Genomic DNA, 23,159 nt, shown 5'->3' with positions numbered 1-23,159 from the left:
TTGAGAGGACATTCTGTATCCCGCAAAATCAAAACTGTGATGAATGTGAACATTGTTTTTGCAAACCCTGCATAACAGACGGGAGAAACACACAAATGTGGTGGCCTTCTGAACCAGCATTACCTGACAGAAGAAATACCTCGTTCCGAAAGGAAAAGTATAAGTTTTTCTGGACAATGCTTTTCCATAGAGGAGTTTTTCTTGATGAAAGATATAGAGAGAGAAAACTAAATGTTCTTCAATTAGACCCTCGGTTTACCAATGTTGCAAGCCATCGTAGGGACATTCTACCAGAATGTGTTGTCAACTTGGTGCGAGTTTGGTTTCCCAACCCCAAAAATATCCCATACATGGGACACCGTTGGCAGTGACTGTGTTATTTTTGTTTTAATTAAAAACAATATAATTATACACATTATTTTTATTTAAATCAGAAAATTTTGTTCAAAATTTCTTTTTATTGGAATTTGTTTCTGTGAAAATTACATCTGCACTGGACTCTTATCTGGTCACTGAAAGGTTCGTGTAAACTGTGCTAAGAGCAGTGGTCAGGAGATAACAGCCGGACTCAGCAGGATGCATATTCACGCTTACATGCAGTGTATGTGTTCTTTATTTATCAAATAAATGGATTTATTGGACTTGACTCGTTCTCTCTTTGCTGAGGTAGGATGATTAAGACATAATCTTATTAGCAACCATTTTGAATGCGTCTGTGGAGATTAGAGCTTCCGGTGTAATGTAAACAAACCTCTGCTGTCAATCAAAATGGGAAAATTTGAAAATCAGTGTCACTTCAGAATTTTAATTGATAAATTCTCCCTTATTACATACATTTGAAGTAAATTATATGTATTTTCAAATGCAGAACACAAAACTTAATATACACAACAACTATCTTAAAGTGGTAATTGGTGATATTTGTATAAATTTGAAAAAATATCCCCTGAAGTGAAGAGTGGCAAGAAAATTGAAATTTCCTCCATTTCACCGATTGGCTGCTATTTATACCCCAGAACCGGCCTTTAATATGTATAATGAAACTTTAGGTAAAAAAAAATGTAAAAACTGGGCTGCAGAGATCAAGAATTTGTTAACAAGTATTGGGCTAATGAACTTATGGGAAAACCAATTTTTTGAAAAGCCAGAAATTATTTTAACGATCGCCAAGCAATGTATTTTTGATAATTTTAAACAGTCTTTACTAGCTGACATAAATGCCTCTTCCAAATGTACAATCTATAGATATTTAGTTGATCATTGTACCTTGCAGTCATATCTAACAAAAAGAATTCCTTTACAATATAAGAAACTTATATGTAAATTAAGATTATCATCCCATTGTCTTACCATCGGAACTGGCAGATATAACAATGTTCCATTACAAAGACGTTTATGTCCTCTATGTACTTTAGATATAGAAGATGAATATCATGTTATATTGAAATGTCCCTATTACTGTAACTTAAGAGAAAAATTCCCTAAGAAGTTTTATTATATTAAACCCTCTGTCTTTGAATTAATTCTATTATTGTCAACACAAAATGTAAAGGATTTGTGCAATTTAGGTAAATATATTAAAAATGCTTTTGTAATCAGAAAACTTCATGTATAAACTTGCCTTTTTCAAGTGACCAGTATATGTATCATAACATGTGTATATTAATTGTATATGTTTATGAGCTGTACAGCTGTTGACTAATAAACAATACAATACATACACTGAAGACACCCCCCCCCCCCACTCTTTCCGGATTTATCAATTCATCTCCGTTACCGAATTAAGATTAGCTTACAGAAGCTGTTTCCTATATGATTTATAAAAGGAAAATGCCTCTAATATTTCGAAATATCATTAATAATATGAAAGATATTTCCAATTTATAGCCTAGCGGGTGAATTTCCCCAACTAATATGGTAAGTTAAACAAAATTAAGTTAAGTAAATTAAAGCACAATCTTTATTTTTATATGGACATGGTGTTGCTGGGCTAAAATTCCCCCGTCTCTCGTAAGTTGTATTTGGGACAGGTACAGTATTCGAAATGTAGACACGTGAAAGACGTAATTTTCCCATTCAATCTAGGTGGCAAATTTCATGTTGTATTTCTAAATCACAATTTTCTCTCGAAATTTTTTAACTCGGATGGTATAGGTGAAAGCTTGTTTGCCAAGTTTGGTATAATGTGAAGATCGATGTCTGCAATCTACATCTTGTTCATCTAAATAAAACACATCAGCAATGCTAAGATGCTAAATAACAGCTTATTTACAGCTGAAGTGTAATCTTACATAATTTTCTGCACAGAAAACTATATAAATTTTCCTAAAGTTATTATGAGGGAAATAAACGTATAAGGTATGGAGAGCTCAGTAAGATGCATGTGTAATAAGACTACTACCCCAAGAGGGGTATTAAATCCTGCTCCTGAGACAATTGGGTACGAGGTAACTACTACTTGTCTGTAGTTACTGAATAGATCAGTAAGCAAAAATAAATGAACAAAGATCAAAGTTTTAAATGGATAACAAATTTATTCACAAACGATGAATAATGTAGATGAGAAACTGGTACCTCCAGTTAAACAAATAAATGAAAAATATTTATGAAAATGACAAAAATGATAATGAAAATATTACAAATTTCACTTTAGAGTTTTAATAAATAAAAAAAATGAAAAAAATCCTACACGCTTTTATTATAATTTAGATCGGGCTTGAAATTCAAAATATTAATAAACTATGGCGCCTAATCTGAATAGGATAAACATATGAGAGAAAATAATATCAGTTTTATTGAACAGTGCCTTATCAAAATTAACACCGAAGTCGGTATAATGTTCTCCGAACGGGAAGATGAGCTTACCCGAGAATTAGGCTGCTATAAGCAGTGGACGCAAGGCGAGCAGTCCGCTGAACTACTCGAAGCACACCTTTATATAGTGTGAGTACACAAAAGAAATGATCAGTCAGCCATAAACATGATAAAATGTTACAATACATCTTATTTGATAAAGTTACAGGTGATAAACCTATCAGGTAAACTCTAGTGTAATAAGTTTTGAAATAAGGAACAATATGGTTGACATGTATAAACAAAATAGCACTTGAAATGTAATGTAAGTGTGAAATAGCTTATCACAAGAATTGAAATAACTATTTAAGTATCTTATATTGAATTAACCCTAGCTTAGTTAATTATTTATGCAATTTATGATTTTTTATATAATAAACATATGATATAGGATGAGTTTTATCACACATGTATATTTTTAAAGAAAAGGCTGAATTTATTATATCAAGTTACGAAACTTACAATTTTTGTTGATATTACCAGTTATAAATATGTATTCAAATAGAAACAAAGCAATGTAAAGGGATATCTTAAACATTTTTTTATCCCACAGGACAGCTTACACTACCACATTCCATGTTTTGTGTACATGATATAATTATCAGTAGGTCTTGTGTCAAACTCAGGTTAGGTTTTTCCAGAGTCTTGTAAGTGAGAATTTGAAGAAATTGGTGATGTTTAGCTAAAAAATTCAAAATGCTGGAGAAGTTTTTTTTTTTTACTGCTTTGATCCATTAAATTAGGCCAAGAAAATGGTACATTTTGCATATTACCAGTACATATCACATAAATGCATAGTCAATATCAGCTGGACTAGAGTGAGACAAAATTAAAAGGCATATCATATATTTCAAATATTTTGTTTGTCTTTTATTCATGTGATAATGTTTTTCACAATCCTTTACTTGTTACAGATGACCTAGATGCTACAGTTATAACCAAAGATGTCTGCCCGATACATGAAACTCCCAACCTCAGATCAGTACGACGATATCCGCCTGGATTTCTCCTCCTCCTTTGATTACAACAAAGGAGCCAATCAAAACACTCCATTCAATAACGAAAACTACAGATCTGCTTTCACTTTTTCAAATTCCCCAGCATACAATGCATACACTGAGAATATACAGTTTACAAGAGGTAAAGGTACATACAGGTACAATGCATGCTGTGCTAATAGAAAGTGATTACATGTAGTATTATGGTATTTATTGAAGAAGATAATTTTGAAGCATGAAATTTAGTTTTAAGAGACTTTATTTGTTCTGAGAGAGTACTGTTACAGTGTATATCTGGTTATTTTCTTGATTAATTAATTTTCACTTTTTTGCAATCACTTTCATATTACAACAAATCCAATGTGCAGAAAATATATTTGGTACTGTTTGGTTAAAAAAAAATTAGATTGTCAAAATTGACTGATACTATTTAAAAAGGTGACATAGTTACTCTTATTTTTGAAAAAAATTTGACACACCAAAAACCCCCCGATATGCTATATGTTTAACATATATTGAATTTGACTACCACATGTTTGAGATATTTACAAGTTCTACACTTATTTTGGTGTTGACTTTGTTGACAGTGAAGCAGCCATTGATTGGGCGAATCTGCCACCTGTTTCTGACCGCCTGCTGTATGCTTCTGCTGATCCTTACCTTCCCTATCAGTGGGTGGTTCTGCTTCAGAGTAAGGAATTATGTTTCTATTCATCATTTAACTAACATACCAGTTACCAGTAACAGTTAGCACAATCATACTACAAATGTTAATGCAACAGAAAGTAATGTAAGTGGTTTAGATTTTGAGATTTACTTGTTTGGAAAGGAAATTATTCTTGTGTCATTCAGATTTTGTAAATCTTTTCATGTCAATCTGTCTCGCCCCTTAGAATAAAAGCATCTGATTGTCAAAGTGTGGGCGTATATTTGGATTTAATGTTTTTATTAGCTTTTACTTATTCATGCATTTATGGAGCTTCAGAATAAATTTGAATCTCAAACTTTTCAAATTATTTTTTGTTTTGTGTTGTATAAAGCAGAGAGACTTATAGTAGAGACTTATTTAAATTTAGTTGCCACATATCTAATGCATTCATTGTATTTGTTCAAGATATATCTAATGATTTACTAAAACTAGTTCTATTTTTTCAGAAACTTGGAGAGTACGAGAGAATTGCAATATTTCGGCTCGGACGACTTGTAGAAATCAAAGGCCCAGGTAAAGCAAAAACAAACAAATACACTTTCATCAGCTGTTCTGAAATATATGACAGTCTTTTTGAAAATTTTGGGAGGGGTTAGGGAGGGGCACCGATATTTGAAATAATATACGGATAGAACACACTGTTTAATGAAAGAGGTTAATATATAGATTATCCTTGAGCAATTTATCAAATAAAGGCAACACATTTGGTACCTAGAGAGGTAGAGACTTGATAAACATGATTTTCTTTTCCTATTAATACATATACAATGTTTTGCTAGTCAGATTATATTGTCATTTGAAAGTTGAACAAAAAGATTAAGAAACATTTTTATACACACAAAAATTGGTCAGGACTAAAAATTATTCAAATAGTCTTCAGTCTACGAGGTTTGTATTTACAGGAATAGCATTTATTTTACCTTGTGTGGATAACTGCAGAAAAGTGGACATGAAAATTAAGGCATTTAAAGTTCCCCCACAACAGGTAAGTATATACCAGAGAAACACCTTGATTTTAGGCATGTGAATGACAATTTAACCTATCACAGCCTTAGGAACAGCAGAGATATACTACCACCTGCCTTATGATTATTTAGATATGGACTTTTGTGAAAAATAATCGTAGTTACCTCCCTTGGTATGCTTGCTTAGATTTCTCTATACATGATATTGCCTTGCACTAAGTTTATGTTAGAGTTATGCAACTTGTGTGGAGTCTATAGACTCATGTACATAAGATTTTTACTGATACATGTAAATTAAAGAAAGGTTAGAGAAAGGACAAAATCTTCCTTGTTTTAATGGTTAAAAAGTTATTTCAACTGGTTAATACTCAACTACATATGATAGTGATATAATGCATTAGAAACTGATGAGCTGAAGAATATGTCAATTGATAAAAAGTAATTTATATTTTAAATATTATGTTTTGAGATTTTGACAGATTTCTTAATTTTCTTTGATTATTAGATTATATCCTCAGGCTTTAATCATACATGTTAACCTCCAGTGATGAAAAATAGGTAGATTTTGAACTGAAAAGCGGTAGCATCGCACGCGGTCTTTTTCGCGTATATATCACAGCATAGATTTTGATGTACTACAAATGTAGAAAGGGTTTCTGATTAGTAATTAATGATATCAACTAAAATATAAGACTTTTGAAATTTAGTTATATCAACACATACAATAAAAATGTTTGCATGCATTTACCATCATATTGATTACGGTAATAAAGCTATTTATTTTTAGAGGAAAAAATATTTGAGTGCAGAGACTGTAACAGTTGCCTTTGTTCAGAAAATATAGGTTAAGTTGCCAATATTCAACATATAAGAGAAGTAAGAACTTGTAGGAAATTGTATATTCTTTTTCAACATCAAAACGATGTTAACATGCTTATCACAAATCATGCAGCATTGCACTAAACTGCAAGTCAAGTTTAGTGTTATGGCCAAGTTAAAAGATATATTCAGTCATCGTTAAAGCCACGTGTGGAACTGCAAAGCTTCTTTTATCTTGGCAAGGACAACATCGACATGTCTTGTAACTAATGTTTTCAGGAGAAGTGGCTTCTTTCATCGTGCTATGTAAAACAAATGCTTGAAATCTTATCAAACTTACCGGCTTAAAAAAGCGTTTGTGTGCCTCTGATTCAAAGTCACACGCTTATTTCAAACCCGACAAGATTTTTTTACCACAATGGCATCCAAAATGGCTATCTATCAAAACAAGGAACGTATATTGTAGAAAAGCGGTAGGCAGGAGGCAGAGCTAAAAAGCAGTGGACTTCCGCGTAAATCAGTAGAGTTAACATGTATGCTTTAATCATTATAGATGATATCCTTGGACTTCGATTATTATAGATTATATTCAGGGACTTTGATTACTATAGATTATATTCTCATACTTTGACTTTGATTATAACAGATTATATTTAGGACTTTGATTATTACAGATTATATCCTCAGACGTTGATTATTACAGATTATATCCTCAGACTTTGATTTTCATTGACTATATCCTCAGACAATGATGATATCATTGGACTTTGATTATTATAGATCATGTCTTCATACTTTGTTGATTAGATTATATCTTCAGTCTTTAAGTATCATAGATGATATCCTTAGACTTTGATTATTACAGATTATATTCTCAGACTTTATTATTATAGATAATATCTTCAGATTTTGATTATAAGATTTTATCCTCGGACTTTATTATAGATAATATCCTCAGACTTTGATTATTATAGATTATATTCTTGGACTTTGATTACTATAGATTATATTCTCATACTCTGTTTATTAGATTATATCATCAGACTTTGATTATAACAGATTATATCCTCAGACTTTGATTATTACAGATTATATCCTGAATCATTGATCCTCAGACTTTTATTGTTACAGATTATATCCTCTGACTTTGATTATTATAGATTATATCCTCAGAGGTTGATCCTCAGACTTTGATTATTACAGATTATATCCTCAGACTTTGATTATTACAGACTATATCCTCAGACGTTGATCCTCAGACTTTGAATATTACAGATTATATCCTCAGACTTTGAATATTACAGATTATATCCTCAGACTTTGATTATTACTGATAATATCCTCGGTTTTTGATTATTACAGATTATATCCTCAGACTTTGATTATTACAGATTATATCCTCAGACATTGATCCTCAGACTTTGATTATTACAGATTATATCCTCAGACTTTGATTATTACAGATTATATAATCAGACGTTGATCCTCGGCTATGATTATTACAGATTATATCCTCAGACTTTGATTATTACAGATTATATCCTCAGACGTTGATCCTCTGACTTTGAATATTACAGATTATATCCTCAGACTTTGATTATAACAGATTATATCCTTAGACTTTGATTATTACAGATTATATCCTCAGATGTTGATCCTCAGACTTTGATTATTACAGATTATATACTCTGACTTTGATTTTTCAAATTATATCCTCAGACGTTGATCCTCAGACTTTGATTATTACAGATTATATCTCAGACTTTGATTATAACAGATTATATCCTTAGACTTTGATTATTACAGATTATATCCTCAGATGTTGATCCTCAGACTTTGATTATTACAGATTATATCCTCAGACTTTGATTATTACAGATTATATCCTCAGACGTTGATCCTCAGACTTTGATTATTACAAATTATAGATTCAGACTTTGATTATTACAGATTATATCCTCAGACGATGATTATTACAGATTATATCCATAGACTTTGATTATAACAGATTATATTTAGGACATTGATTATTACAGATTATATCCTCAGACGTTGATTATTACAGATTATATCTTACGACGTTGATTATTATAGATAATATCTTACGACGATTACTACAGATTATATCCTCTGACGATGATTATTACAGACTATATCCTCTGACTTTAATAATTACAGATTATATCCTCGGACGTTGATTATTACAGATTATATCCTCTGACTTTGATTATTACAGATTATATCCTTGGACGTTGATTATTATAGATAATATCTTACAACGTTGATTATTACAGATTATATCCCTGGACGTTGATTATTATAGATAATATCTTACGACGTTGATTATTACAGATTATATCTTCAGACTTTGATTATAACAGATTATATCCTTAGACTTTGATTATTACAGATTATATCCTCAGATGTTGATCCTCAGACTTTGATTATTACAGATTATATCCTCAGACTTTGATTATTACAGATTATATCCTCAGACGTTGATCCTCAGACTTTGATTATTACAAATTATAGATTCAGACTTTGATTATTACAGATTATATCCTCAGACGATGATTATTACAGATTATATCCATAGACTTTGATTATAACAGATTATATTTAGGACATTGATTATTGCAGATTATATCCTCAGACGTTGATTATTACAGATTATATCTTACGACGTTGATTATTATAGATAATATCTTACAACGATTATTACAGATTATATCCTCTGATGATGATTATTACAGACTATATCCTCTGACTTACATAATTACAGATTATATCCTCGGACGTTGATTCTTACAGATTATATCCTCTGACTTTGATTATTACATATTATATCCTTGGATGTTGATTATTATAGATAATATCTTACAACGTTGATTATTACAGATTATATCCTCGGACGTTGATTATTACAGATTATATCCTCGATGTTGATTTTTACAGATTATATCCTCGGACTTTGATTATTACAGATTATATCCTCTGACTTTGATTATTACAGATTATATCCTCGGATGTTGATTATTACAAATTTTATCCTCAGACGTTGATTTTTACAGATTATATCCTCCGAGTTTGATTATTACAGATTATATCCTCGGACGTTGATTATTACAGATTATATCCTCAGACTTTGATTATCATGGATTATATCCTCAGACGTTGATTATTACAGATTATATCCTCTGACTTTGATTATTACAGATTATATCCTCGGACGTTGATTATTACAGATTATATCCTCAGACTTTGATTATTACAGATTATATCCTCAGACTTTGATTATCATGGATTATATCCTCAGACTTTGATTATCATGGATTATATCCTCAGACGTTGATAATTACAGATTATATCCTCGGATGGAGGTGTTGTGGAGGCAGGAGCCGATGTTTTCTACAAAATCGTTGATGCGGAAAAGTTTGTCCTGAGTTTGCAGGATCTGGACTCGCCTCTGCGCACGCTGGTCATGGCATCACTCAAAAACAACTTTGTGCGGAGGGATGTTGATGACATGCTGACTAATAAGCTGATTATAGCTGCTGAAATTAAGGTCAGTGGGTCAAAAGGTTAATGAATCAAGGTCATTAATATGCGTGTACTAACATGGGGAAAAAGAGTATCATAATGCATGGATGTTATCAGTAAGTACCTGCAAAATGGATTGAAAGTTTAAAATTTTTAGCATTCAGTCACTCTCCTTTAATGGAGATAAAATTTTGCGCACCTTCTATGATCTTCCTAAATGTTAGATTTTGAAAAAACATTGGTGGATTTTTCGATGATTTTGACTCAGAAGCTGTTTTTGTAGTGTAAATTATCACAGTTGATACAAGTTATGTTAATTAGCTCTGTTTTCTAACAGTTTTGGTGTGGAAACTTTCTATGACTACATGTCTTTTTTTTACTAAAATCAATCAGTGAATTGTTTTGTAGCATAGAGGCCTGATCTAAGGATGAACATAATCTCAAAACACAAAAATATATTAAATATATTGTTATTGAAAAATGAGTGAAAAAAATATAGTAGTAAATACCAAGTGCAGCGTCACTAGTGTTATTAAGAAAGTGCAAAGACATGCATCTACGGTAAAATGCATGCATGGAGGTGTGAGTAACTCTCTCCAGTCTTAGAAATAAATCTTCTGGGGGTATCAATACATTATGTACATGTGCAAATATTTTATAAAGTCAATACAGCCTGTTGAACAATAACAGCAGTCTTGTGATAGATAGAAGCAGGTTTCCAATACACATCACTGACCAGTAAAATAAAATTTGTAGAGATAAATCTAGGACTGCCTAGATTGTAAATTATGCTTTTTAAATTATTTCTCCTCCCCACTCATCCCCCCCCCCAAAATGAATTAACCCCCCCCCCCCCCCCTTTTAATTTGCATTCAATTAAGTCATTTACATATAACATACATTGATTTTGACAGGAAGACACAAACTCTACAACCAGTGGCTGGGGAGTGGAGGCTGTCAAGGTAGAAATGTAAGTATAGATTTTCTGTTTGTCATACCTGTGCATTAATTAAATAAACACCTAAGTCAATGGATTCCCAAAAAGAGCATCAAATTATCAAAGATATTATTGTGTGTTAGTCATACCTTTGATACCTGAGATATAATTGGATTGTTTGATAAAACCAATTATCACGATACATGAAATTAACACATCAACTCAGGTAGGCATATAACAACAATAAGAGGATGTGGTTTGATGAGGAGTGTTAATTAAGGTCTTCCGTTTCCAACGGAAGACCTTTGTATTATTGTGCGGGTTAAGATTTTTCTTATTTTTCTTTTTTTTTTTTGTTTCCTAGACGCGAACTTTGAGGCTTCATATCTTGCTCATTTCTGAACGGTTTTTGCTCAAATTTTCAGGGCTAATGTACTTTACAAAACACTATCTTAAGCAATTCATAAAATTTAGAATTCCCTTTTCGTTAAAGAGTTATTCCCCTTTTAAAAATTTTTAGGGCCTTTTGTTTCCAGACAAAGGCTCCGAGACTATGATAGCAGGGAATAGGAATCCAACGAATTTGAATAGCAGAGACATTGTAGTGGTGCACATCGGTTTTTGTTTTTCGATTACGTTCCTTATTTAGAAAAAGGTAGGGGGTCAAAAAACAGGATTCAAAAAATTGCAAACATTTAGACATATTTTCCTTCATATCTTTTAAACGAAAAATAATTTGTTAAAACATGTAGAATAAAAGTTGTGCAGAATATCAAGGGCTTTCATTTGACACCACAAAAAAAGGGCTGGCCCCTTAAATTAAGGGCCAATAGCCCCTAAAAGTTTTTGCTTAATAACTCAAAAACGGTTAGGATTTTGATATGGCTGTGGCTGGAAAAGTTGTTTGTTGGGATCTCATAAAGGTCGTAACAATATTATTTTGTAAGTGATTTGTGTAGTATGAGTGTAAAAAGCTTTACATGTTGACATGTACCCGTTTTCATTTGACAAGTAAACGAAAGTCTTTGTGCGTACAACTGGCATAAAGTTGCCGCAGAAGGTATGCTGATTTATACAGTAGGCAATAATTTATAAGAATATTTTTTTTTGTTGGAGTACATGCTCTTTTTATGAGTTTAAGTCATTGTTGTTAAGTTCTTATATTGCAAAATCATTAAAAACGGCAATTGGAAAACAAAACATTCTTTTTCTTTTCAAGTAAACCACAAAATATGGAATTAAAAAACTCTATGCATTACATTTTATTTATTAACTCCATGCATTTAAAATCTACCTTGAATCAGAGCTGTGTGTATGTGTACCATTACGTAAGTTCTCCCTCGCCCGCGGCCGAGAAAATCGGTCACCATGCTCGCGGCTGGACTACCTAGCGGTCAGCGGTTATCTAATACACGAGAGCTGTGTCTCTCATATACATGTATGAGTTTATTTAGCCGCGAACTCAAGAATTGGTTTCGTTTTGATTACACATAATTTTTTATGTATTAAACGATTGGATGTCAATTAAGAAATCGTTCAGTTAATTAATAAAGGTAATGTCATTCTCAATCTAAAGCAATAATAGACACAGATCAATTGTGGGTTTTAAGTTTAAAATAAATAACTTCTATTTCATAGAGTATGGTCATTATACTGCAAACTTTTCAAATCTTCCTGGGTTCTGAGCTGTGCCTGTCTGTGCGTTGTACATGTACCTTTACGTAATATATCCTTCGCCCACGGCCGATGAGATCAGCCACGGCTGCACTACCTAGCGGTAATTAAGCGGTTATTTAATAGACAAGATTCTCACACCGCGACGCAGACTTACATGCATATGAACGAGTTTGAGTTAATATAGCCGTAAAAACGGGAACTCCATTTTGTATTTATTCAATTGAACATTTGAGTGTAAATGAATATTAATAAGCGATATTACTCCAAATCGTACACATCGTAAGACATAAATTAATGGTTAGTTAAATTTGTTTATGTAAAATATTTTAAAAACAGTACAAATAATGTTTTAAATCAGTCCCCCTCCCCCCCCCCCCCCACACACACACACACAAATAGTAAAGCTTTAAATGGTGATCATCCCTCGCACATGGCTGAGGAGAACCGGCGCGAGTGGACAAGTAATCCGCGGTCGGTTCGTGTTCTTCTACATGTACCTTATCACGCGTTCATGTTTCATATTTTGCACGGACACAACTATATTTTATTATGTTTTCAACTAGTATATTCGTTTAAGATGAAAAGATAAATTCATTAAACTTGTACAGTTGATTAAGCATTGATTTATAGATAGCGTACAATGTAGTTTAAAAATCAAATTATAATCAAAGTTCCATGTAACATGTTTGCGGTAGGTGCTAGCACGATAAAAAAAATGTCCTGAATTGAGGCATTCGATGATTTTTTTTTTAAATTTTCACATGAATATTAAACAACTTTAGATAAGATTCTATTGGTCACATATTTTAAAATCACTTCTGTAGTTTTTCTACATAGTCGTTCGTTTCTTTGTAGAAGCGAACTCATTGCTGCCCCCCCCCCCCCCCCCCCCCCTCCCGTCCCGCTGGCAGGAGCTCGCGCTGGATTTTTTTTAATTGTCAAGATCTATCGAAAATCATTTTTGGTGGCTTCTTTTCATGTGTAACATTTTGTTTCACTTTCCCACCCGTTTGTTTATTCGGTCAGTCTGTGTAAATTCAATCGCCACGTGCGACCGAGAATCTTGTGTCGCTTCAGCGCACACAGCTCAGAACATTTATAGCCCCAGGTCATCAATTGTTATATAATTGAGTAACTGTTGAAATTGTGCTTTTACATAAAATAATAAATAATAAAATCATCCAGAAAAAAAGTTACCGTAACTCAATAGTCAATACCAAAAATAAAATCCGTATGATAGCAAACTGAAATCGGTTTTTCAGTATTCGGCGGGATTTGATTTTTCTGCTAACATTAGTATTTTTATTGGTTTCAGTGATTACGATGTAAAAACACAAACAGTAAATATACCTGATGTTATTTACATTGATAATGTTGAAAAATATTTAAAATTAAATTAGTCCCATTCGTAAGATAAAAATGTTCTACGAACAACCGATTATTTTTTTCCTATGTCGTATCATTCGTAAATAAGTATGTTCTGTACATATATATATATATATATACATGTACCTCAGAAAAAATCAAATGATTACACAAAAAAGAAAGTTGTAATTAGTATTTCGGAATTTTTTTCTGAAAGTAATTTCACATTGTATTGAAAAGAACAAGAAATAAAAATGATTTAATTTTTTGACTCAATATTCCTATATATTACCGGCGCTTCGTACATGTGTAACGGCGTACAGTGTATAGATTATTATAATCTGTTCGAATTATATACCATGCGTAAAGATTCCCATAATAATTACTAGTAATTGCATGACTGTGTACATTGTAGGCAAATCCCTGTGTGTTAATTACTTCTAAGACTCTTTGTTTTCCGTTAACAGTGGTTTAAATAATTTTCAGATCATTAATAAATTTTTTGTAATTTAAATTGTATGCTTCATCAAATACTGATTCCGATTACCTTGAAGTCATTAATTTTCCATTGGCTATTGACAAAAAAAAAGACGCTTGACCGTCCAATGAAAACAAATACACAGAGTTTGATTGACAGGTTCAGCCAGGTGCAGGAGACACCCGATGTCCGAGGTTATGTGTGCTGCTTGTACAAAGTCGAATGGTCTCAGTAAGAGTTATCGATGTAAATAAATAAAAAAAAAAATATATGCTTAATATCAAAACATGATCGTTTAAGTTACAGCGAAGTACATTGAAGCGTTTATAGGGGTTTACTCCAGAAAAGTTTATACCTAACGTTTTGACCGACCTTTGTCCAATCAGATCGTAGCTGGGCGGAGTTAAGACATTGCCGCTCGTGACTTGAATGAGAGAAAGAAAAGAGAGAGAGAGAGTGAATTGAGTAAATTATAAATGGTGCCGATAAAGGAATAATCATTAGTTATAAACTTGCAAACAAATTAATTAAAGTCTGTATATAAAAATTTCATGTATATCCTATATTGTATAACTTTAAAGCGTTTTAAAGGCCGAACATTTTTACCGGGTGGTAAATCTCAGGTGAGGGCGGGGCTTAATTATTAGAGGTGTGAAAGCCTCCGGGGCTTGCAGTCTACCTGTGGTCGTGAACGCTGCTAATCGCTATACACAGGAGGCAAATTAATACACAGGAAATAAAGAATTAGTCAGCATTGGTCTTAGTTTAAATATCTTATTGTTCTAATGACCATACGAAGCGATTTTATACGGATATGGTATGTGTCGTCCGAATTTTCTCTAAGCACACGTGTGCAAAGCACAATTGAAAAATGCCGTAAATTAATTCTGCTATAAAAGTATAACTTAGTACACTGTGTTTAGCACTTGACATTGTTTAAAAACTTAATTTTAACAATTATAATAGTATAAGAAAACCATACGATCAGTAAGAATGTGGAATGTAAAGACAGCCATTATACGTCGACAATTAATGGAGTTCGTTTTCCATGGAGTGACGTTTACATGCACCAACTTCCAACTGAGTGAATTACCAGTAAATATAGCTTTAGTAGCACAGTATACGTTTGTTGTAAAAAGAAAATTTTATATGTTTTAATTCTAGCTGTCCATGCATGTACGTGGAATTTATTAGGTCACACACATTCAACAAAATTCAAATATAAATTGTGCGTATTTTCAATCACTGAATAATTTTTTTTCATAATCAATTTTAATACTGGTAATGTTTAAAAATCAATTTTCAATTCCCCCTTTTTAATACATGACGGAAGATATCAAAGATAACGTTGTTAATTGCTAGTAAACATAAATCCGCGGACCTGGCAAGATCACGCTCGGACGATCACGTCAATCAAACTGGGTGCTATTGTTTCAAACTTGATTGACAAGCGGCATCATTTTGAAGTTTGTACAGGTAAAAAAGGGGGCGTTTGTAAAATGTTCGGCCTTTAAAGAACGATTGTGAAAATTTCTTCGGCCGCGCGTCGTCGACAACATGCACATGGACAAAAATGACGTAGCTTATATCCAACTAAATTTCTTAGCATGGAGTCCGAGAATACGGACATTAAATATTTTGAAATGCGAACGAATGATCACTTATGAACATGATGAATTTAGATGTAGTGTAAAGGAAAGGCAACGAAGGCGGATGCTTAGTGGAAAAGTAAAACGTCTAAGGTAAAGAATGTTTCACATTGAGTAACCATGAAGAAAGTTTTTATACAAAGTAAATTTACAACCTATGTTTAATTCCAGAAAGATTCGTCAAACTTTGATTTGATTATTAACGGTAACACTTGTAATAAAAACAGTTTCTTAAATATTCGTACAGTCTTCGATGTTTGACATTACCTTATCCTATTACTGATCTATATATAGACATCGTTGTTCTCTGGTTAAAGAATTTCAAAACACTTCAAAGTTTCATAAATTTATAAGATATACTATACTATGTCCCGAGTTTTTTCTTCCACCACTTTTTGCTTGATATTTCAATAATAGTAAATACCTTAGTGCTCAAACTACGTTCATCCACTTACATGTATATGAAAAATGTCCAGATTATGTGTTGAAACGCCCCCTCTACCGCTTCAGGTTTCAATACACATCCCAATATTGAAAGTCTACGGGGATTTTGCATTGCATCAGCCATAAATAAGCCCGGATGATAACGTTAAAAAATTGCGCGAGGTATCCCGATTACTTCCAAATGAAGAAAAGATGTAAACATTTCCCATTATAAATATCCGTAAGAAAATTGTTTTCGTTCCTGTGAAATTTTATGAGTGAAAATTGTTCAATAAAGATATCTTGGATATATTCCCTTTCATCAATTTCAGTTGTGTTTCTTTCATAGGTATGTGTATTCTTATTAAAAATCATAAAAAATTGATGGAAGCAATAACTTGGGACATACTATAGACCGTGATTTGTCACTTTATACGATAACTATTGTTGATAGATAGTTCACTCATCTGCGTCATCTATAATTTACTCCATTAACCAGTTAACTCTCTCTCTCTCTCTCTCTCTCTCTCTCCCTCTCCTCTCTCTCTCTCTCTCAGTAAGTCACGACCAGTATTGTCTCAACTCCACCTTCTACAATCTGATTGGACAAAAGTCAGTCAAAACAGTACGTAACAACTTTTCTGGAGGAAATGCCTATTAAAAGCTTCATCATTTATTGTAGATTTTTTTTCATGAAAATACCTACATGTACAAAAGAGTTTTGCCAATCACAAACAGTTTAAAGTAATGTAGAACACGGGCGCCATTTTGAAACAATTAAATTGTCAGAGAGTTCCGAATGAAATCTGATGAATGTTTCACGCGGTTCTCACACGCTTTGTTCGAAACGATTTACACGCTTTGCCCGAAACAGTAAACGGTTTACACGAAACGCTTCACAATCACACGAAACGCTAAACGGTCTACACGAAACGTTTCTCGCACGTAAGTCGCACATTTTTGGTGTAGTAGTACGTTTCAGGGTCTGTAAATTTTGTCATCACGCAACAATTCTAAACTTGCACATAGTTTTAAAAAATTCAGAAATATTTTTTAATAAAGGAGTTATCTTAGAGAAAAGGTTACGTGTTTTGTAGGCGGGTTCGGTTTTTAAATCAAAGTACTGATGTACTGACGGGAGTTGATTTTAACAAAGATTATTTATTTTAAAACAACGATATGCTAGTTTGCTTGGCAAGTAGTTTATAATCTGCATTTGAATTATGCACATTTTTATAATATGATTTCTCTGACTTTTCCGACAAGAATTTCGAGAAAACTTCTAATGAATCATGTTGTGTTATATTTTGAAATAGAATTGATTTCATCAAACTGTGTTTTGGTATTTCAAATATTTCAAAAAATTGTATGGATCCAACCAATAATGAACTCTAGTCTCGTTCAACCAGATGCTCGGCTGTCTCCGTTAATCTCCGACAAGTAAGAGATAACAGGTCACGTGATAGGTTGATGATGCGACCTCTAAATATAGACTGACTCTCTACTTGCCGGAGATGTAAGGAGACAGCCGATGGTTGAACGAAACTATATATTGAACTCTTGCGTAGGAATGCACACGACTACAAAAAACTTCTAATTGTTCGTACCATTAAAAATCTTACTATTTTTAAGGTATTTATAAATAAGTTTCCTTAAAAAAAAATGCTTCAGCGTATATAACATCGAATTTATCGATTATTTTCAAGAACAAAGTCTTGTCAGCGGCGATGATTTGTGCTTAGGTGCAAACACAGTTTCAGTTTCGGTTTGCTAGAGTAACTGCTTAGGAGAGATGATTAAAATCAACTCCCCAATAACACAATTCCTGACATGAATCATGAGTACATGTAACAATGCTTGCTATCCTCTGAAAATTTAACTCGCCATTAAACATCTCATTTTTTAAAAAATGTTTGAAACGATTAAATAAACTGTATTCGACAGATAGTTTTCCTAAAACATTTTCTTTCTTTCTTTTTCAAAACACGTTTTATATACAGGCTTTCAATCACAACACATTTTTATAACAAAAGCAGAACTGAAATTTAGTCATTATAATTTATTGACACCATATCACATACATTTTCAACTCGCAGCAACAACGGAAGACCTACTCGTGGCTTTGCCACGAGCTCTGCTCTAGTTATAACTAAGATTGATGTTGGTTTCTATACCCATGTGTAGGATGTCAAGAATTCTATTCCAGAAAATACAATGCTCACATGTTTATAGATGTATTCCATAAACTTGTACATCATTTGAATAACAAACTTGTTTTCAAAACTATAGAAAAAAAAACAACCAAAAATGACCAAACAAGCAAAGCAGAATATGAACAGCATCAAATTTGAATTGAATTTATGAAAAAAAATGTTCACCCTGCAAAAATTTATTATTTTCATTTCCTAAAAGTAATTTTACTGTTTATTGTTGTATCTGTCGTACATCTGATATTGGATTGTGTAATTTATACTGACATTATGTGGGTGTTTTTATTCCCAGACCACTGATAAAAATTCTGCATGCCCCAGAGCCCAAGAACCCGTTAGCTGGACTCGGTTTGGGAGGGGATCTCCCCAATACTTTCCAGCAACTCGCCACCATGTTTATGCAGAGTGCCAAAGGTAGGCGTCGCATCGGAACACTCCATATTTTCTATCAATCAGAGGCTTGAGAAAAAAAGAGAATTTAAACACAGACACACAAATTTTCCCCATTTTTATTAGTGATTCTAGCAAAAATAAATTGCTAACAATACATTTGACATGCATCATTGAAATAAAACATTTGACAGTCAGTGTTAAAATAAGGCAATTGACATACTGTAATAAGTAATCGAAAAAGTGTCATTTACAGTCAGTTTTATTATGATACATGTAAAAAAAAAAATGTATATTTTCAAAAGATTCCAGTGCTAAGACACCCAATGAGGAGCCGGGGGCCACAGCGGCCCCAGCCACACTACCCACTGTGATGGCGCTCTCTCCAGATGGCGCTGCTGGCAGTGTAGAGGGTGCTCCTAACCCAAGGGAGATCATCCGAGTGGCTAGAGGGCTGATCAATGAGACGACAGTCAGACAAAATGGCTGCCTGTATCTGTTCCAGCTGGATGGGGAAAATGGAGGATTGTTTTACTTGGATCTCAAGAATGGTAAAAATGACATCAACAGCAATGTATAGAAAGGCATTATGTTTAAAACAACAGCCATTTTTTTGAAAGTTCAGAAATTAACACAATGATGATTTTCAGTAAGAGTTTAGAAATGTTTGAAGTGTTCATCAAGTTAATTACTTTACTTTAAAGGGGCATGGTCACGATTTTGGTCAAATTCTGTTTTTTCTGTTTTTATTATTTACAATGCTTTAGAAATGCATTCCTAATGATCAAATGAATTTTGAGAGTCATTCTTGGAGTGATAAGCAAGATTCAGGGCTCACAATTCTTTGTCATGTAAACAAGGCTCGTGCCCTGTTTTTGTTTACATAGGTTCAATATACCAGTAAAACCCTTTTTCAAGCTGATTTGTCTATCTTTTTATTCATTTTAAGCATAAATAAACAGTTTCTAACTTTAAACACATTCATTTTAGGGCTAAAACTGGAATTTTCACTTCAACATTCTGAATGTAAACAAACACTTTGTTTACATAGCAAAGAATTTCAAGCCCTAGTGTAACTTACTTATTACTCAATGAATGATACTCAAATTTCGGTCGCCTATTAAAAATGCCTTACTAAGCATTGTAAATATTAAAATCGAAAAAATAATTTTTGATCAAAATCGTGATCATGCCCCTTTAAGAAACTATTTTTACCTTCTGAAATGATAATCAATTTTTTTTTTTTATAAAACATGTATCATATTTTTCCAAAGCATGTGATTGGTCGATAGCTGTCACTTGATACTGCTATATATTGTGTTATAAACTATACTATATTAAGAATAGAAAATTTATAAACCTCACTACATTAAAAATAGATTTTTAAGAGAAAACTCTGGTTTTGGCATATGTGGCATTGTAACTTCATTGGTCAATATACTCTAATCAGGTATATAGATCCATGTATTGATCTCATCGGAAGGGTGTTATTGTATAGAAATAGTCGCCATAAAACTACAGTCAAACTTCATTACCTCGAACTAAATGGGACTGTTAAAAAAACGAGATACCCGAGTATTTGAGATATTGAGGGTAAAAAACTTAAATAATAAGTGGTTGGGACTTGCAAATCACTTCGACATATCAATTATATTCTAGATATAAGTGTTCTAGATATCGAAGTTCAACTGTATTTAGTTATCACTTAAAAAATCCATAAAATTCATAAAATGTACTACAGTATTTATTATTTTTTTAATATAAAAAATATACACTGTATATATACTGATAGAAATATTGGCCTTTGGGGGGAGGGCAATTTTTGATCCATTAAATAAAGCAAGTCTCGAACATTATCCAGTGTAAAGTACCGGTAGTCTGAAACTTAAGTGCATACATAATTTTAGTTTAACTTGAAAATTTTGAAAAAGAAAATGTTATGAACTTCTCTTATTTCTATTAGGCAATGGGGGTGCAGGAGAAGGCTTGCCCTCTACGGAACCTGACGTGACCTTGACCTTATCTGTGTCAGACATGCAGAACATGTTTATGGGGAACATAAAGCCTCTACAAGTTTACATGAGTGGAAGGTTGAAAGTGTCAGGGGACTTATCGGCGGCCATTAATATAGAGGACTTTGTGAAGAGAGTAGTAGATAAAATGAAATACGATTCAAGGGAAAATGATGGTAGACTTCAATATGTATAAAATAGATTAAATATGGCTATGATTGCTGAAGTACATGTATCAACAAAAACAGTCAACAAAAATGTGTGAAGTGTCCATATTTTTAATTTGAGTGGAACTTTCTCATTGTATGTGATATCCCTTTTCTAGCCAGGAATATTCAATACATGTACATTCAGAGAATTTCTTAATGTTAAAACATCTCAGGCATCTGGTACTATGCTGAAATACTATTTTGGTTTTTTAATTAGTTAAGTAATTGTGAATTAATTTATATTTGTGGAATCAATTTTTCAGTGATTTTTTCTCTGGATCTTATTAAATTGTCAATATATATCTTAAATTGCTTTTCAATATTTATTGTCAGATGCTATTTCTGTTTTTTGTAGATTAGGGCATAAAATATTTTTTTTAGAATTTAATCATTATGAATGATTAAGATTACACAGCATGATTATGCACCCGTAGATGATAGTTTGTGTGTGTGTGTTGTTTAATTAGGAATCACATTTGACTCATAGAGTCAGGCAAGCTAAATGTTCAATTCATGATGTATTTAACTTTCTTTAACTTCATTATCTTGAAACACTTGCTGAGTGATTGCATGTAACAGTCTAACTTGGCCAAGCAAAGTTAGCTGGTGTTGATTCTGACAACCCTCTTCCATTGCCATGTTTTATCTCAGAGGAACAAACCAGGTCCCAATGTACATGTTTAAAAAATTATGTTTTTGTAAAATGCTATTTCATTGGCTTTAAATAGTGTTCATGCCTGTATAAACTTTCGTTTTGATGCCACAAAAAAATCAATATGCTTGATTTTACATTTATATAATTATGTTTATGAATAGGACAGTTCATCTCAACATTATGATAGAGAATTCAATTACACCATAGCAAGGGGGTTTACACGAGTATAAATTGGCCAGGAAAGTTTACACTTCTTTATAAACTGCCCAGTCCATTTATTTTTATTGTATAACTTCTCTAGATTTTGAGGTTAATACTATACAGTCCTATAGTAGATTTTAGCATATAAGTACATGTACCTGTATGGACTTCCCTGTGATAAAGTCCCTGAAAAAATACATTACGGTGTATTTTATTTATTTGCTTATACTTATTCATATCTGAGTGTTTTTCTTTTATTTTGTTGTATCTTTTTTTTGTATTTATATTTAAGAGAATAAATGTCACACTTTATTTAAATCTAAAAAAGTTTTTTTTTAATTATAGAATTAAGTAATCTTGCACAAGTTCTTTACTGGTGAAACCAACAAACATATCAACAGAGCTTACATGTATGTATTAGTTGGCACTATACACCAAGTAGGGGACAATGTCAGAATGCATCGATTAACTAATACATGTATTAAATGAATCTTTCACAATTCTTTTATGATACAAAAGCTTGCAGTAGTATGCAGTAATATATCTTCAACTTTTTTGAATAATAACATCAGGGAGACTGCATTTTAAGCTAGAAAATACACAACAAACACATTTTTGTACAAAAGGACAATAATGTCATTTTACTTCGGTTAGAGCCACAAGATCTAAATACCTACATGTATATAAAGCATATTCCCAAAATATACATTTTTTCTAAAACATAATTTCGTATATTTTTTTAATAGGTATTAACAACTTATAGAGTAAAAAAAATCAATCGTATCTCAATGTGCAATAAAGGATTACATTTACCAACACAACGAAAGCCCATTAAGCTCATTTTCGTAGGTAAAGAAAATCTTTTTTTCGCGAATTAACGCGAAAGTTTCGCGATATGACGCGTTAGTTTCGCGATAAAACGCGTTACTTTTGCGATAAAACGCGAAAAAAAAATTGCCTACGAGAATGAGCTCAATGGGATTTCGTACAATACTATGAAAAAGTAGCCACATGTTTTTAAAAATTAAATAACATGGCTTTAGAATGCACAATAAGAGTTTTACATTAG

At 32.4% G+C, this 23,159-nt stretch overlaps 1 protein-coding gene across 3 annotated transcripts; it reads left to right on the top strand.

Moving 5' to 3' along the window:
* Positions 1-1,791: 1,791 nt before the first annotated feature.
* On the top strand, positions 1,792-22,408 carry LOC128184747 (stomatin-like protein 1). Of its 3 annotated transcripts, XM_052854328.1 has the most exons (11): positions 1,807-1,917; positions 2,804-2,943; positions 3,768-3,999; positions 4,439-4,542; positions 5,007-5,073; positions 5,463-5,545; positions 9,706-9,909; positions 10,799-10,854; positions 18,916-19,037; positions 19,319-19,564; positions 20,977-22,408. In XM_052854328.1, the coding sequence occupies exons 3-11, from the start codon at positions 3,798-3,800 to the stop codon at positions 21,219-21,221; spliced, it is 1,329 nt and encodes a 442-aa protein (XP_052710288.1). In that variant the 5' UTR covers positions 1,807-1,917; positions 2,804-2,943; positions 3,768-3,797; the 3' UTR covers positions 21,222-22,408. The 3 variants fall into 3 exon arrangements, with proteins under 3 accessions (XP_052710289.1, XP_052710287.1, XP_052710288.1); XM_052854329.1 differs by lacking the exon at positions 2,804-2,943 and having other exon boundaries at positions 1,792-1,917; positions 3,768-3,993; XM_052854327.1 differs by lacking the exon at positions 2,804-2,943 and having other exon boundaries at positions 1,792-1,917.
* Positions 22,409-23,159: the final 751 nt, after the last annotated feature.

This window comes from Crassostrea angulata, chromosome 5 (assembly GCF_025612915.1).
Source record: "Crassostrea angulata isolate pt1a10 chromosome 5, ASM2561291v2, whole genome shotgun sequence".
NCBI classification, from domain to species: Eukaryota; Metazoa; Mollusca; class Bivalvia; order Ostreida; family Ostreidae; genus Magallana; species Magallana angulata.
This window is presented reverse-complemented; position numbering and strand designations above follow the sequence as displayed.

Coding starts and splice junctions, on each gene's coding strand:
- LOC128184747 (XM_052854327.1), top strand. CDS start 3,798: ATGTCTGCCCGATACATGAAACTCCCAACCTCAGATCAGTACGACGAT. Junction 5,074..5,462: donor TGTAGAAATCAAAGGCCCAG/GTAAAGCAAAAA, acceptor TTGTATTTACAG/GAATAGCATTTATTTTACCT. Junction 9,910..10,798: donor TTATAGCTGCTGAAATTAAG/GTCAGTGGGTCA, acceptor TGATTTTGACAG/GAAGACACAAACTCTACAAC.